Source organism: Acipenser ruthenus, chromosome 4 (assembly GCF_902713425.1).
Source record: "Acipenser ruthenus chromosome 4, fAciRut3.2 maternal haplotype, whole genome shotgun sequence".
Taxonomy (NCBI): Eukaryota; Metazoa; Chordata; class Actinopteri; order Acipenseriformes; family Acipenseridae; genus Acipenser; species Acipenser ruthenus.
This window is the reverse complement of record NC_081192.1, coordinates 5,688,285-5,704,757: the sequence shown is the minus strand read 5'-3', so window position 1 is coordinate 5,704,757 and position 16,473 is coordinate 5,688,285. Positions and strand designations below refer to the sequence as shown.

At 37.0% G+C, this 16,473-nt stretch overlaps 1 protein-coding gene across 1 annotated transcript in view; it reads right to left on the bottom strand.

The window, feature by feature from the left end:
* The window catches only part of tbc1d5 (TBC1 domain family, member 5), a 204,127-nt gene that overhangs the window by 94,057 nt on the left and 93,597 nt on the right, over positions 1–16,473 (bottom strand). Inside the window, exons 6-10 of the mRNA XM_034000144.3 lie at positions 14,454–14,562; positions 5,250–5,339; positions 5,094–5,168; positions 1,861–1,928; positions 1,311–1,413 (exon numbers count right to left, since the gene is read on the bottom strand). Of these exons, the coding sequence (XP_033856035.2) occupies positions 1,311–1,413; positions 1,861–1,928; positions 5,094–5,168; positions 5,250–5,339; positions 14,454–14,562 (445 nt within the window). The remainder of the gene's footprint in view (positions 1–1,310; positions 1,414–1,860; positions 1,929–5,093; positions 5,169–5,249; positions 5,340–14,453; positions 14,563–16,473) is intronic.

Here is a 16,473-nt window from a genome sequence, read left to right as displayed (position 1 = left end):
CTTTGTCTGGTTGTAGCTGAAACAATGGAGCCCTTGTCTTCTGTGCTGGTCTCAATATCTAACACACTTAAACACAGATCCCTGATACAGCTGAGCAGGACACCACACTGTCCAGCAGAGTGGAGTGGGGGCAGCTTCATAAAAGCACAACTAACTGAAATCTAGAAGGGCACACAATAAACAAACAATAAGCGAAAATGCAAATGCCTATACTTCCTCCGTACCCAAGCAAATGCAGGAGAAATTTGGATAATAATTGGTTATGACATGGGCTTTGGCGCCGAAAAAGATTACAAAATACAATACATCAATGATCTCTGGGTAAGAGATTAGTTTGTTCCTCCTGACCAAGCACCATGGAGAGCAGGAGTTCACTCTGTGTGGAGTTCATCAGACAAGGTAAGAAGCTTAAATTATTAAGGGTTCAGGGTGTTCTAAGCATCTCTGTTCTCTTTGGTGGAAAAGACAAAACGTATCCAAAAAATGTTTCTCCACGAATGCTTTTGCTAGGCCTTTCTTGTTTTTCCTTTAGCTAGAAACTATATTTTGTTCTGCCTCACTTTTCATTATTTGCATAGTGCCTCAGCAGTGTGTGACAGAAAATCACTGTTTCTCAGGTACTTTCACGTGTGCTGCAGTCCTTCAGTACAGAAGCAAGACAATATTGTTGCTCGTACCAATGTCAGGAATGCACTCTGCTTTCTCTGAAAGCTAAAAAAATATATATTTCCTTGAATAAAATCATTTGTTCACCCTCAAATAAGCACTTGGCAAATGTGGTGTCTGTGAAGAACGAAATCATAAACTGCCTCAATGCCAGCCCCACATCTAAAACGTCACAGTGAATTTGGACACACCACATACAGTTTGTAGATATTTTTTTTACTTACTTGGCAGGACCATTTTCTTCTTATAACATTATTTATTATTCTTTTTTTATTTATTTAAAATAACGATGAACACTAGAAAAAAATCAGTGTTGTAAAAAAACAAAGGTTCCACTGCAGGAAACACAGCAGTCATGTGACCAAAAAATGCAACCTCCTGATTGCTAGCTGTTAATTGTGGGGAAAAAAACATCTACTGTGAATTTCAAAATTCTGATGGGCTACAGCAAAACAATAAGTATGTTTCCTGAAAGGTACACTTGACAATATAGGGTTAAGTTATTGCTACAATAAATGTATAATATTTGTGTTTGGGTAAATGCAAAAATGACCTGCTACAGTGTACCTTGCAAACCATTTAGTATATATTTAGAACACAACAATGTTTGACTAATGAGGAGAACATGAGTAACGTTTGAGTACCTGCTTATAAAGCAACTGTTCATTTTCACGAGCATAACAGAACAGAATGTCTGTAAGCATGTCTCGAACACTTTCTTGCTGGAAATACTGCATTTCAGGAAACCTGGAACAGATGAAACATGCTGTAATACAAAAGGCCACCTGTCCACATATTGGAGTTCATTCCACAAGCTTGAACGTCTGTACTACACAGTAGATACATGATGGTTCTAATTGGGTAATGCAAAACTAATACCACATTGATTATTATCATGATTTCTGTTGATCCTACTCATATTTGCTTTTTTTTCCCCTATAGCCTCCTCCATGCTCATGAACTTACTATAGATTGAAGAACAAAATTAAATTATGCTATTTTCATAAACTAATACCATGTGTTCAATTGCATAACCCTAATTTTTAAAATAACATCCATTAACAGACATTTTTCAGTTCATCTTGCATGTATCAAAATGTTTCAAATGAGGAGTACATTTCTCTTGAGAATAATGTGTTGTTTCAGGCATTAGGCACAAGAAGAAAAAAAAAAAAAAAAAAAAAAAAAACTTACGTTCTCATGACGTCTTGGTGAACCATCCCCCTCAGTTCTTTATCTTGGAAGAATTTGTTCCAAAGGCTCTAGTTTTTAAAACAGATGCTTTTCAGGTAACTCAATAACTAGTTTAACAATCAATACATAAAATATATAATAATATATTTCTTAGCAGACGCCCTTATCCAGGGCGACTTACAAGATATCACATTATTTTTACATACAATTACCCATTTATACAGTTGGATTTTTACTGGAGCAATCTAGGTAAAGTACCTTGCTCAAGGGTACAGCAGCAGTGTCCCCACCGGGGATTGAACCCATGACCCTCCGGTCAAGAGTCCAGAGCCCTAACCACTACTCCACACTGCTGCCCTAATATATATAATATAAAACATATATAAAACATACATTTTAAACCGTGGTTATTACAAAAACACATATTACACCAAGCTGTATTTTGACACCTTAAAAATCATTCGCCTTTGCAGAACTTATTCTAAAACATTCAGATAGGTGTACTAAGATTGACCAGTCGCAGCGCAAACATACCGCCATTTGTATTTTCGTTGAGACGCTTATCAAAGTATATATTTTGTCATATGTACTAAGAGAAAATATGTTAATGAAGACCGCTGCAGTATACTCATTTAAATATTTGTTGCGTCTTCTTAGCGAGATCTCTAACATTGCGGGATTCGGGCAACATTGTTCAAATAAATTGAGGGAGTCGAGTTGTGGTTTGCTGCAGCAGAGGGTGCCCGAAGGATAACGCCTATACATGCAAGGGTGCAAGAATCAAAATAACATTGTTTTTGTTAAATGTAAACGTCATCTGTACAATGCATTCTGTTCCGTCTTTATTTTACCAGTTTAATCCCATCAGATTCTATAGTGGGGCCCCCACCTTCATCCCCAAATAAAAAATTGTGTTTTTTCATAAATCATACAGTAGCCCCTCACTAAACCGGATATGTTTGTCCGACATTATGAGCACCTAGCGCACTTTCTATTTACTTTAGCCTATAGGCTACCGGTATGGTAACACAAAACAAATCATGCTGCTGCACTGTACACATTGGTGTAGAGTGCTGCATCGGGTCGGTGCCCGTGCCTCGGGTTCCGGGTGGAATGTGAACTTTTTTGCGGTTTGCATTTCGGTTGTGGGTCAAAAAATGTAATTTTCGGGTCTGAATTTGAATCACCAAAAACAATTTCTGTCCTTTCAGCGTACTCGCCTGTAACCCTTTCCCAAATAATGCATTAGAGTGTAAATGTACCGGTATTTCCTGCACTAAAGCAGGAGGCGATTAGGGAGGAGTCAGCTGACTAAGCAGTGTTCTTGATTTGTTTTTCCACTTGTTTGATACGTCGCAAGATCTTTTTATATTTTTGTCTGCTTGGTGATATTAAAAAAATTCTGTGGACGAGGTGAAACAAAAGATAGTGCAGGTTTATACCATGTAGTGGATAAACCTGTCATTATGTTTTTGTGAAAGACAGCCACAGAACTGGTACATCTCTGCGAAAGCACAGGTGTAGCTCCCTTTCAACTGGTGGCACGAAAGGAATAGACAGGTATTTTATAATAATGTAAGTACAGATAGCTAATGTTACAATGTTAAAATATATGCAGACCACTAAAGAACGTTACCATGCTGTATAGCCTGTTGTATAAACTCAATCTGTGGAAAATGGTAGATATATCTGTCTGTGAATGTGAGAGAATGCGGGTTTGGGTCAGGTTGCAGGTCTCATTACAGCGGGTCGGGTCAGCTCACGGGGTAAGAAGTCGATGTTGCAGCGGGTTGTGGGTTTGGGTCGGGTCGTGTAGTGGCGGGTCAGGGTCAGAAGTGGGACCAGCGCAGGACTCTGGATTGGTGTACAATGCGAATAAGATTATTTTAAATTGAAACTAAATTATTTTAGCTTTCTTTAATTATTATTATTATTATTATTATTATTATTATTATTATTATTCATATTATTATTATTATTAATAATAATAATAAAAATAATAATAATAATAATAATAATAATAATATCATCATCATCTTGGCAGCCTAGACAATTAACACAAAATAGATCATGGTGCCGCACTGACAAGTTATGATACTTACAGGAGGACAGTCACATCTCGTTAATACGAATTTCAATGGACCAGCAACACATTTTGCATTATACCACTAATTTGCATTATCATTAGTAGCCTATAAGCCAAATGTATACTGTCCGTTTTTATTTAAGTTAGTCAGGGGTGCAGGACTAAATTGTGCAATTACAAACCACCTGCACATTAATAGAATAGGTGTGTTTCCTATTTCTATACAGATTTTCAGAATGAGCTTGAGGGGTTAATGGCACATGTGTGCAGTCTATTTCCCAACATGTTGGGGAAACATGTAATAGAAATTTGTCTTCAAGGCTTGTAATTACACCCTCCTTTTAGGGAAAAATAGGTATTTGGCTGGTCGCCTCAAAAATGCATTGAGCACAACTGGCAACACACGAGAAAAAGCGGACTGGGAAATGCCAGCAACAATTGCGACTGTTTAAAACATGCTTTCAAAAGTTCTTAACAAACAGATGTAATTTTAAGTGTCGCATTGCCTGCAGCTTTCGTCCATCTTGTTATAATATTTAGGAACCCTCGCCCCCTTTTTGAGAATTTATGCAGAAACGCCCATAACTACATATTCATCTACGCTTGAACTGCAAACAAAAACTGCAGCCGCAAAGCATTCCCTATAAAGTCGCAACTAGCATTGCGATTGTTTAGTACATTTCAACCAAGACGTCTGACTCGTTTGCAGCTACTGCGACAGCCATAACTATTCTGAACATCTGAATCTTTTACTGTATATTAACATTGTATTGCATTTTTAAATCAAGTGTCTCCAGAATGTCACCTGTCCTTTGCATTCACTTCGATTTTACAATGGATGCACTTGATTCAAATGCAAGGCTGGACCACCCATTTAAAAGTACTATCTGTTTTGCCTGCATGGCTCAATCTATCTTAATTGCATTAAGCACAATTACAGAATTGTAACAACTTGCCCTGCAGATACTGGAGATTATTCTTTCTGATACTGACCATAACATAGGGGTTTCTTAGATCATTGTAAAGTCTGTTTAAAAACAAAAAATGTACAGTAACACACATATGACATTAGACATTATATACTTTTCAATGAGCTGAGGTTTCAGATTACCAGGGTCAGAAGAAAAAAACAACAACTGAAACTCACCCCCTCATCCTGAGACAGTGGATTGTTCACAACCAAGTCATGCTTTCCAGCAGCCTTTCGAGGGTTGATTATATGCTTTCAGGGGGAAAAAATGTTAATATTAGACATAAATACAACTATAAATATTTTTCTATGAATAAATATTTTGATACTTACAGTTTGTTTTATCCTATCATACTGGGCTCTCAACTCCACTGTCTTATTTATCCACTGGCTTTTGTCTTCAGGAAGAACATCAAGATAAAGCTGTCAACAGTTACAAAAATTATATATTTAACCACAGGGATCTCAGATGTTTAGCTTTTTAGTTGTTAAAGTAATACTATAGAGACTATAATTGCTGCAGCTCAACTGCACAGTAAAAACTCAAATCTCCAACGAAACATAAAATCATACAAAAAACCAACAGCAATAGCAATTAACAACAAAGAAGGAACAAACTAACCTGAAAGCTTGAACTGAAATGGCTAAATTGACCAAACAAAACAGCACACATACACATGCTGTACAGGAAGGTCCTGGTGATCATGAAACACGATATATTTCAGTGGTTCTCAAACTTTTTTTGTTTGCGGACCATCTGAATTTTTTTTTTTCCCCTTGGTGGACCACACAATAAACAGTATAGCTTACTGAAAAATAAGCACATTAGAAAATCAATATACTATTAAGAATAACCATAGACGCCTTTTTTTTGTTTTAATGCGATGGGTGGGCCTGTTTCTGTGAGCAAAGTTAGTTTAAGATTGGAGTTTTAAAGAACGGTTCTAGTTTACTTTTCATTAAAATTAATTTACCCAGAGGAAAAAAAGGATAGTTTTATTTTGAAATGGATAATTACATAAGAAATTGACTGATGTGAATTAATAATCCGTGAAGTTATATCCATGAGGTACCAGCACAGTCGGAGCCACAAATCTTAAGCTATAGTATCATCTTTATTTAGAAAATCGAATGTTTGGATGCTGAACGTTCATTCTACAAGTTGCTCTTCGTTGACTACACTATGTAACACAATTTTTGTTCCTGGGTTGTAAGTGTTATTTCCTAATTGCTTATGCCTCAAAAGTATAGAAAATGGCTATTATTCCCCACAAACTTTGCTTTTCTGACCAGGACAGTGATATTTTGAAATTTACCTATTTCCAATGAGAAAACGGGCGAATTTGTGTCTTTTCGTTCACATAAAGTCAGAAAAAAACAACATATGAATCCAAATTAACATGCATTTATACTAAAGTAATACAAAAATGACTACAAAAGATTTAGAAGTGAGTAGTTTTTCGAGATTTACGATTATACTGTAAATCATTTTCACGAATCAGCCCCCAAATTAAGTCTCCCATCATGTTCTCGTTATACTGTCCTTGGTAGCGGCGTTCAAAGTCCAGTATATCCTGGTGGAAGCGCTCGCCTTGCTCCTCCGAGTACGCTCCCATGTTCTCCTTGAATTTATCAAGATGAGCATCAAGGATATGGACTTTGAGGGACATCCTACAGCCCATTGTGCCGTAGCTCTTCACCAGAGTCTCAACCAGCTCCACATAGTTTTCGGCCTTGTGATTGCCCAGGAAGCCCCGAACCACTGCGACAAAGCTGTTCCAAGCCGCTTTCTCCTTACTAGTGAGCTTCTTGGGGAATTCATTGCACTCCAGGATCTTCTTTATCTGTGGTCCGACGAAGACACCGGCTTTGACCTTTGCCTCAGACAGCTTAGGGAAGAAGTCTTGAAGGTACTTGAAGGCTGCCGACTCCTTATCTAGAGCTCTGACAACTTGTTTCATAAGGCCCAATTTGATGTGCAGTGGTGGCATCAGCACCTTCCGGGGGTCCACCAGTGGCTCCCACTTGACGTTGTTCCTCCCCACAGAGAACTCGGTCCGCTGTGGCCAGTCCCGCCTGTGGTAGTGCGCCTTGGTGTCCCTGCTGTCCCAAAGGCAAAGATAGCAGGGAAACTTGGTAAAACCGCCTTGGAGACCCATCAGGAATGCCACCATTTTGAAGTCTCCTATGACCTTGATGCCATCTCAGAAAAATGCAGATATGTATCCACTTAGGCAGCTGGAACTAAACTGAACTGGTGGGCTTAAGGCCCCTGTATTTATACTACTATTTATATTACTGGAAAGTTCTAGAAAGTTCTAGAAGTTACTCCAAGTTTACTCAGCACTGAATCTATCTGGAATGTTCTGGAAAATAGGTAAATTTCAAAATATCACTGTCCTGGTCACAAAAGCAAAGTTTGTGGGGAATAATAGCCATTTTCTATACTTTTGAGGCATAAGCAATTAGGAAATAACACTACCCAGGAACCAAAAAAAAAAAAAAAAAATTGTTACACGGTGCTATCAGGCTGCTCTTTTCATTATCTACATTTTCTTTTTCATCATCCATTTCGGGTTGGTAATTTCCACAATCATCGTCACTATTTTTGCTTTGAAAATAAATCGGTTATTTCTTTTAGCAGTCTCTGATTGGTTAAATGTAGTGTCAAGACGTATCACAGCAACACAGCTGTCGTATGGTTTTTTTCACCTAGCATGCGCAAGTGATCTAGTCTGCCAGCAGCGCAATCAATCCTTATCGTTAAAGGCACAGAAGCATCTGGAAGATGGGAGGCGACATCCACTTAGTTGGGCACCTCCCCAGCTGAAAAGACCTGGGGAGAACTCTGAGCTTTGTTATGTTAGTCTCCGTGCTGGTCTCAATCGCTCTGTAAACAGTGCTGACATAAACCGCAATGTAAGCCTGTTAGTGACCAAGCATTAAAAAATCCAATAATGTATTTTTGTATTAGCTACTCCAGGTCAGTGGTAGTAATGCGTGGATAGTGAACTTTATCTTTGCCTCCTTTTCTGTATCTTTTCATTATCAACAAAAATACATGATTGGCGTTTTTAAATGCTTGGTCACTAACAAGGTTAACATTGCGGGTTATGTCAGCTCTGTTTACGGAGCAATTGAGACCAGCACGGAGACTTCCTTCATTTTAATTAATTACAAGAAATGAAAACGTTGAAAACCTCCAGGTTAATGTTCATAACAAATAAAACCTTGTTTGAGGGACTATTTCTTTCTCCAAAATGGAAGGATATATAATAAAATTGTTCTTTTAAAAAAAAAAAAAAGGAAAAAAATGATTGCATCATTTTCTCAGTTTTGTAAGTGGAATAACACACTCCAGGGCTTGTGTGTTGTGTTACATTAACATACTGCTTCGCTTCATGCCTCCAACCCAACTACGGTTGCATGTTAATGCAACACAACACAACACATGCCTTGTCGTGTGTTATTCCTTACTTTACAAGCTGCTATGTTGAGTGCACTTGAGAGCAATGCACAAAGATTCCCTATTCAGTAAAGAATACATTTTAGACACTCCAAAATTATTTTAACTTGGATATATCCTCTATGTAGGCATTTTCTTCCTGCTTCTGTAGCTGTTTTTAAGGTCTCAAATTTGGGGTTTGCAATGGGATCTAAACTATGCTGCCACTTCCTTTCTGTAATTATGTAATCTTTCCACGGACCACCTGGGAGCTGGCAGACCACCAGGTCAGCGGTGCAATCTATAATGTATGCCCAAAAAATTCCTAAATAGTGGGCTAAAAATCCTTAGTTTAGTCCAATTGTTCAAATTACTGAATACATATTTTAAGTGTGGAACTAACATGTGTCTTTTAAATGCAATAAAGTGAAAAACAGGCTGAGAGCATGATGAAAGTAGTTCTGTAGTTAGGAGAAAAGTACATTGACTGCTTATAATGACTTGACAGGTATAGTATGGCAAATTGTTTTAACTAGTGGAAACTCTCAACATGCAATATTGTTGCTGAATTATAAGAATACCTGGACTTAAATAAGGGTGTTAAAGTCTACCAAACAAGGGTTTTCATCCATAACTGCCCCACTACCTGTAAATATAACAATTCAGCGGGCTATAACATAGCAATCTGACACATTATTCTGGTTCCCAGTCATTAAAGAAAAATGTATGTTTCCAATAATACATTGGAAATGACACATTGGCAAGTATTAATATACTTTTAGATGCACATAAGGGTCTCCTTTCTGTGCAAAACTAAAATTTCTTAGATCTGCACACTTAGATCTTAAGAAATAAAATATTATATTTTTTCAGGGGTTATATCGTTTAGTACAGTGGTACTCAACTCTGGCCCTCAAGATCCAATCCAATCCAACTGAAGCTGTTAAGAGGCAATTAACTAATTTAGGACCTGCTTGGAATAAAGACCTGGACTGGATCTCAAGGGCCAGAGTTGAGTACCACTGGTTTAGTATAATGGATTAATCTGTGCATGTAGAAGATAGATCATAGATTGCATATCTTTTAAGCTTTCGCTTGGGTGTCAACTTTTCTGATATCGTCTTTCACCTATAGATCCTGGTCACTTCATTAGGAACACTCCCCAAATAATATTTTTTTTTTGGATGAATTCAAAAGGTGCTTCTTCTCATAATAAATCAGGTGGTGCATTCAAGCCCCCTGAGTGACAATCTAATAGCTTACAGTAAGGGCAGAATTAAAGACGTTTGTTTGTAAGGGGCATGAAATTACTACATGTATCCCAGTGTCTGGCTGCAGCTGGGGCTACTTGCATCCTTTATGGCAAACCTCCTGAAAGACAACTGCTAAGCAGTGTGTATGCAATCAGACGCGGCTATAAACCATCAGGGGAAACCTCTGAAGCAAACAGTAAGGTGTGATAGGCGCCACACATTACATCCAATAAATGAAAGGAATGAACCACCTATATCCAACCAGTAAGCCTTAGCAGGAGGACCAAAGAGAGTGGGTGTGTTCAGAAGGTCGGACATATACTAGGCAGTGACACCAAACTTCTGTAGGCAAAGTAGAATTTTAAAATTTGTATGAAATGTTATGTGGTTCCAATGTAATAAATACAAGACACTGTCATTTGCACACATTTATATGTTTTAGAAATACTTTCCCCAGCTCACAGTTAACTGTCTGTCCCTCTTGCTGTTTTACAAACTTATAAACAAAAACTCTTGTGCGAAACCTACGATTGAACTTCAGTTTTGGAAAAATGTAATAAAATATGTACCGAATACAAAGCCATATCAAAGTGTGACGATTTATCCGGAATATGGAAGCCATGTCAGGTCAAATGTCAGTGAAAGGTACTGTTAGATTTTCCAAGGGGAGTATCACAAACAGTAAAAATATAAAGACAGCATCACAAATCCTTTGTTTTATGAGCTGTTGAAGAAACAGCAGCTGATTTGCAAGAATTTACAAGTTCCTCTTCTGTAAAATGACAGCTGGTGATTGTATACATAGTGACACCTAGCTAAAAAGTATATTGTCATCCATCATAGTTTCAGATACAATTGATAAACCTTTTCTGTAATTGGGATGCAACCAACTGTATGTAGACTACATACAGTACCAGGGTTCTCCCCAGGCCTTTTCAGCCAGACGGGTCGCCCGGCAAAGTGGCTGTCGCCTCCCGGCTGAAAAAACCTGCCCGTCTTGCAGATGCTACTGTGCCTTTAACAATAAGGATTGATTGCGCTTCTAGCAGACTAGCTCACTTGAAGGGGCGGGTTTTCTGTGTTAAGCACTTTGAGAGGCTAAAACATTAAGAATGACTGCTAAAAAAACCCAAATTATTTTCAAGGCAAAAATAGTGACAATGAATGCAGGTCAAAATAAGCCGACGATCTGCGCAATCCACCGCCTAATACTATATTTGCACCGCTACTTTATTAAAAAAATATTAATATTATTTTGGGGTATTACATTTATCATATTACTGTACTGTAAGGTGATATATAGTACATAATAGCTATACATATGCACCAAAAAAAAAAAGCATATTCCTTTTGTTGTGATATCGTAACAATATGTACCCGGGTGCTTGTAAGAGATATTGGGGGTTCAATAACCCTATGTTATCTTTCCCCAGTCAAATCGTAGAGTGCCTAAATAAGCACGGTAATTTACCATATTAAAAAACAGTAATGAAAAAGAAAATGTAGAACATTAAAAAGTGCAACTAGATAGTCAACGAAAGACAACACACTATTCAAATTCTTTGTCGTATTATATATTTATGGTAAGGCAAGTTTATTTTTCCATTAAAAGTGCTCCCGGCTATAATGTTCTGCTGCCCGGCTGTACAGAATTCCTGGGGAGAACCCTGAGTACCTTAGATGGCTAATTCAGTCTGAGTACAGCAACAGATAGCAAACTACTATCCCAGTCACAGACAGATCTTCACAAGGTGGTCATCCAGAGTGCATAGTAATTTATCTCGAAAGAATGCGAGAGATGATAATAGAAAACAAAGGACTTTCTGGTCTCAAAGTAGGCAAAACCTTTAAATGGATTTCATAATGCACTGCTGCTTGTTATCATTCAGGCACAAATTAACAAAAACAACAACAAAAACCTAATCAACCAGATGTGCGAAAATACACAAGCTTCAAAAGATTTAAGTTTAATCTGAATTTTTTAAACTTGAAATTGCATTCATTTAAAATATAGTTATTGTGAAGTGAGAAATCATACTCCCTCACAGATGGTGCATAAATCATCAAGTAATTAAAATGATCTTTCTCAAATATTGAATATCCTCCACAGACCAGCTGGCAATCACAGAGAATACACAGGTTCCAAGGTATTGTTCAAGGGCATGCCGACCAGGATGCAAGGCAGTGAAGGCCTGTTCCTCAGCCATGCAAAGGGCTTTGCTTTCTTTTCTTGCTTTACTGCTTGTTGCTTGGGAAAAATTGAATCAAATATATACCGAATGCGACATCAAAGTTAAGTACTTTTTTAATTATTTTATAAATTACATTAAAACAAATTTCTTACAAAATTAGAGACACCCTACAAACAACATATTAACTTATCATAAATCACACGAATGAAGATACTCAGGAACAGCTTCAAAATAAAATTTTTATTTTTTTATTTTTGTATAAACACAGATCCTTCACTGAGAAATTGCAATAATTTATTCTGGGGGTTAAATACCAGCAGTAAACTGGAACTCACAGCCTAGCTTTAAAGACCTGTATAACCTACATAGAACTTAAGAATGCCACCATGATCTTTTATAAGTGCTTACAAATGCTAATTGAATACAAGTAAAATATCCTGTTTCTATTAACTCTTCCAAATTAATTTATTTAAGGCTAATTACCCAATGATTAGATTTGTATATGTGAAATGAATACTGTGCTTATGGTTTATATTATGGAGTAAAATGTACTACTGTTAATATATTTGCTATATACAGATAATTTAAGTTTGTGCTTCAGATGTGCATGACTGACTTTTGAGGTCTGGCCTTAGCTTCAAAAAAGTACTAAAAACCACAAAACACTTTGATCCTAAAATAACATGCCTGAGTATCTAAGCCTCCACCCTAAGTATGCCCCCACCCCTGCTTAGAAAAGTATTGATGGGGAGGGGGGTCTAGAAACGCTCTTCTCCAGGCATGAGCAGCAGTTTTACCCTGTTAAAGTTGCTTACTAAGCAAGCTGCCTATAAGCTAGTAATTAATCTGATACATTTGAGAAGATGTGCACCATATAATGTACCCCCCATTAGATATGAAATGTGGGCTTAAATCTGGTTAAAGGAAAAGAGCCAACCAGTATACTGTAGGAAACTTATACTTACAGTTAATATAAGTGACGTTAATACATTAGGATTAACTCCAGACACCTATGCTGTTGAGATAGGCCTTCTTTCATAAGAACATAAGAAAGGTAACAAACGAGAGGAAGCCATTAGGCCCAACTTGCTCGTTTGGTTGTTAGTATTTTATTAATCCCAGAATCTCATCAAGCAGCTTCTTGAAGGATCCCAGGGTTTCAGCTTCAACAACATTACTGCGGAGTTGGTTCCAGACTCCCACAATTCTCTGTGTAAAAAAGTACCTCCTATTTTCTGTTCTGAATGCCCCTTTATCTGATCTCCATTTGTGACCCCTGGTCCTTGTTTCTTTTTTCAGGTCGAAAAAGTCCCCTGGGTCGACATTGCCAATACCTTTTAGGATTTTGAATGCTTGAATCAGATCGCCACATAGTCTTCTTTGTTCAAGACTGAATAGATTCAGTTCTTTTAGCCTGTCTGCATATGACATGCCTTTTAAACCAGGAATAATTCTGGTGACTCTTCTTTGCACTCTTTCTAGAGCAGCAATATCCTATATTTATGGTATATTTATTTGTAATGTGAAGCGCTTTGGGATGCCTTGGCATGAAAGGCGCTGTACAAAATAAATTTGACTAATTGATATCCTTTTGTAGTGAGGTGACCAGAACTGAACACAGTATTCTAGATGAGGTCTTACTAATGCATTGTAATGTTTTAACATTACTTCCCTTGATTTAAATTCAACACTTTTCACAATATATCCGAGCATTTTGAATGACCTTTGCTGCTGCAATGCCACTCCTCCTATTTTTGTGTCGTCTGCACATTTAACAAGTTTGCTTACTATACCAGAATCCAAGTCATTAATGTAGATTAGGAAGAGCAGATGACCTAATACTGATCCCTGTGATACTCCACTGGTTACCTCTTTCCATTTTGAGGTTTCTCCTCTAATCAGTACTTTCTGTTTTCTACAGGTTAACCACTTCCTAATCCATGTGCATGCATTTCCTTGAATCCCTACTGCATTCAGTTTGAGAATTAATCTTTTATGCAGGAATTTGTCAAAAGCTTCCTGGAAATCTAAATAAACCATGTCATATGCTTTGCAATTATCCATTGTCGATGTTGCATCCTCAAAAAAATCAAGCAGGTTAGTTAGACACGATCTCCCTTTCCTAAAACAAGCTGACTGTCTCCCAGGATACTGTTACCATATAAATCATTTTCGTCTTATTCTTATTAGGCATTAGCATTGATTTAATCTATCCCCCCCCCCCCCCCCCCAATAGGTTAGATACATGCTATTTTATTGTAATATTATTTGTGTTGCAATTTATATTTGTTTCAGAATAAGCAAGTGGATCAGAAAACATTAAAACAAAATGTAAAAACATAACAGTTTATTTTTGTAAATAATAGTACATCTGAAACACAATTTTCTGTCCCACTGATTGGCCTCAACCTTTACTTTTTCCAATTACATTCATTCATTAAAAAAAAAAAAAGAAAAAAGTTAAACTGCAACCACTTCACAAAGACAGCCTGCAATATATTTACATAAACAAGTCATGTACCTTTGTTGCTAGTTTGGCTGTGCTGACAACCAATACAAAAAAGAATCACGTCATGGAAGTATAGTTTCTTTTAATACACACGTCTCACAGCACAGTAAAACATTTTCCTATTAATTCCTTTCTTACCTTCCAGCAAACACTGCGGTACCTGCTGCTCCTCAGCTGGCCATTAAGCCCTTTCTGTCGGATTCTAGCCAGGTAATTACTGTTTAAAAATAATTCTTCCCATTCTTTTCTAGAAAAAAGAGAACAAAAGACAAATTCTGACAAAGAATGTTTTCAAATCTTCTTCAGAATTGGTGGCACTGTCTACGTGCAAGGTGGCGCCTGTAACAAAATCTTACTCATTTCATATTTGAATTCCAAATTCACGTTCTAGTTACCACAAAAATCAGTTGGTAAGGTATCTTCAAAATAACACTTGCATATTTTAAGCACTTTTTAAATGTATTTTTCTGTCTAGTACTTAATAGTCCCAAAAATAGTAATTTCTTAAAAGCGTTTTTAATGTAAGTTACAGATTTTTTTGTTTGTTTATTTCACCTTTAAAAGCTTGCCTCACAACAAAATGGTAAATACACCTTTAAAATTAGAGATTTAACATTGTTATCATAATAATAAAACCACTGTTACCAGTTTCTAATTGCAATAAAACCTTGATTATCGTGCAGTACCGTGGCTATTAACCACGAGACTTACAAGTGAGAATAATGCTCTTATTTAAAGAGCCCTATGGAATCTTTCATGTGCAGTAAAGTACAACTAAGATATGGCTCTGAGGAAAGGGCACCGCTTACAAACAGAACAATTAATCAATTATTCGACTATTGATTGCCATGGCTTTTATTTAGCGAGCCTCAATGAAATATTCATTGATTGAATAATCACCCCAATGCCCTGTTTGGAGCCTCACACCCCTTGTATATATTACATTATTAGCAGCGGCATGTTTTCAGTTGTATCTGAAGACTTTCACAAAGAGTACATTTTTTGGCTTTCTTAACAATAAAGTTTTTTCAATACATGAAACAATATGCACACGCATTTTTTCAGTTTTATTTCAGTTGTATTTGAAGGCTTTTGTGGACAGTCCGCCTAATAAAGTGTTCTCAATACATAGATACTTGTTGATTATAACATGTGCATTATTCGGATATTTGGAAATTGGTTGTCGACTGTACCTTTACTAAGTCATCAAAACAACATATTAAACTACTACAGTAAGGATTCCTCATTGTTGTTTCTATCCTACCTTACTTATAAATAAGAACATTCTAAAACAACAACATGCAAAAGGTAAAAGCTTCAGTTAGCCTTAGCATGATCAGGTAACGTCAGGCCTCAATAGACTATTAAGAGCTGACTCGAGAAACAAGTGAGATGTGTCTCCCAGTCATACGCTCACTGGAGGCCCGACACCTGTGCCTCATTAACGTACAAGTGAATCTACTCTGGTGGGAAAACAGTACAAAATTAACTGTCCCAAACCAATTGAAAAAACTAAGATAAAATACATAAATAAAATATTGTGGCAAAGTGGTTCACAGGGTACAGGTGTAGGAGTGATGCAGTGTGCAAGGAAGACAGTGATAATCCAATCAGAAAGGGTGCTTTATTTATAATCCAGGTCTGATGACCTCAAACAATAATCTCAGGCAATACACGGCAATGTGCATTGCACTGTTTAATAATAACGGGTTGCAGTCCCAAATAATAAACACAGTTAGTACATCCACAATATACAAACACAGTCACCATTCCTGGGTAAGTGCTGTAGTGCTAATATAGCTCCGGACGTGTTTAGCTGTCTACTAACAACAACAAACAAACAAAACACTCACAATACGTTTCACAACAAGGGTCCTTCCGGGTCCTTTCTTGACCATAACCGAAGGAATAGAGGGGGGGGGGGTGTATATACCTCTAAAAATCACAAGGAACAAATTGAAATGTAAAAATGTTTTGAAGAGCCAGGGGGGAAAACCCCTGCTCCAATATATATATATATATATATATAAAATCAGGCTCCCTTAAGAAAGATATGTACAACATATCGAAACGTTGGGCAGCTGGCTCTTTCAGCTAAAATATATATATATATCTATATATAAATAAAAAAAAATAGGATTGCAACATCAATACACTG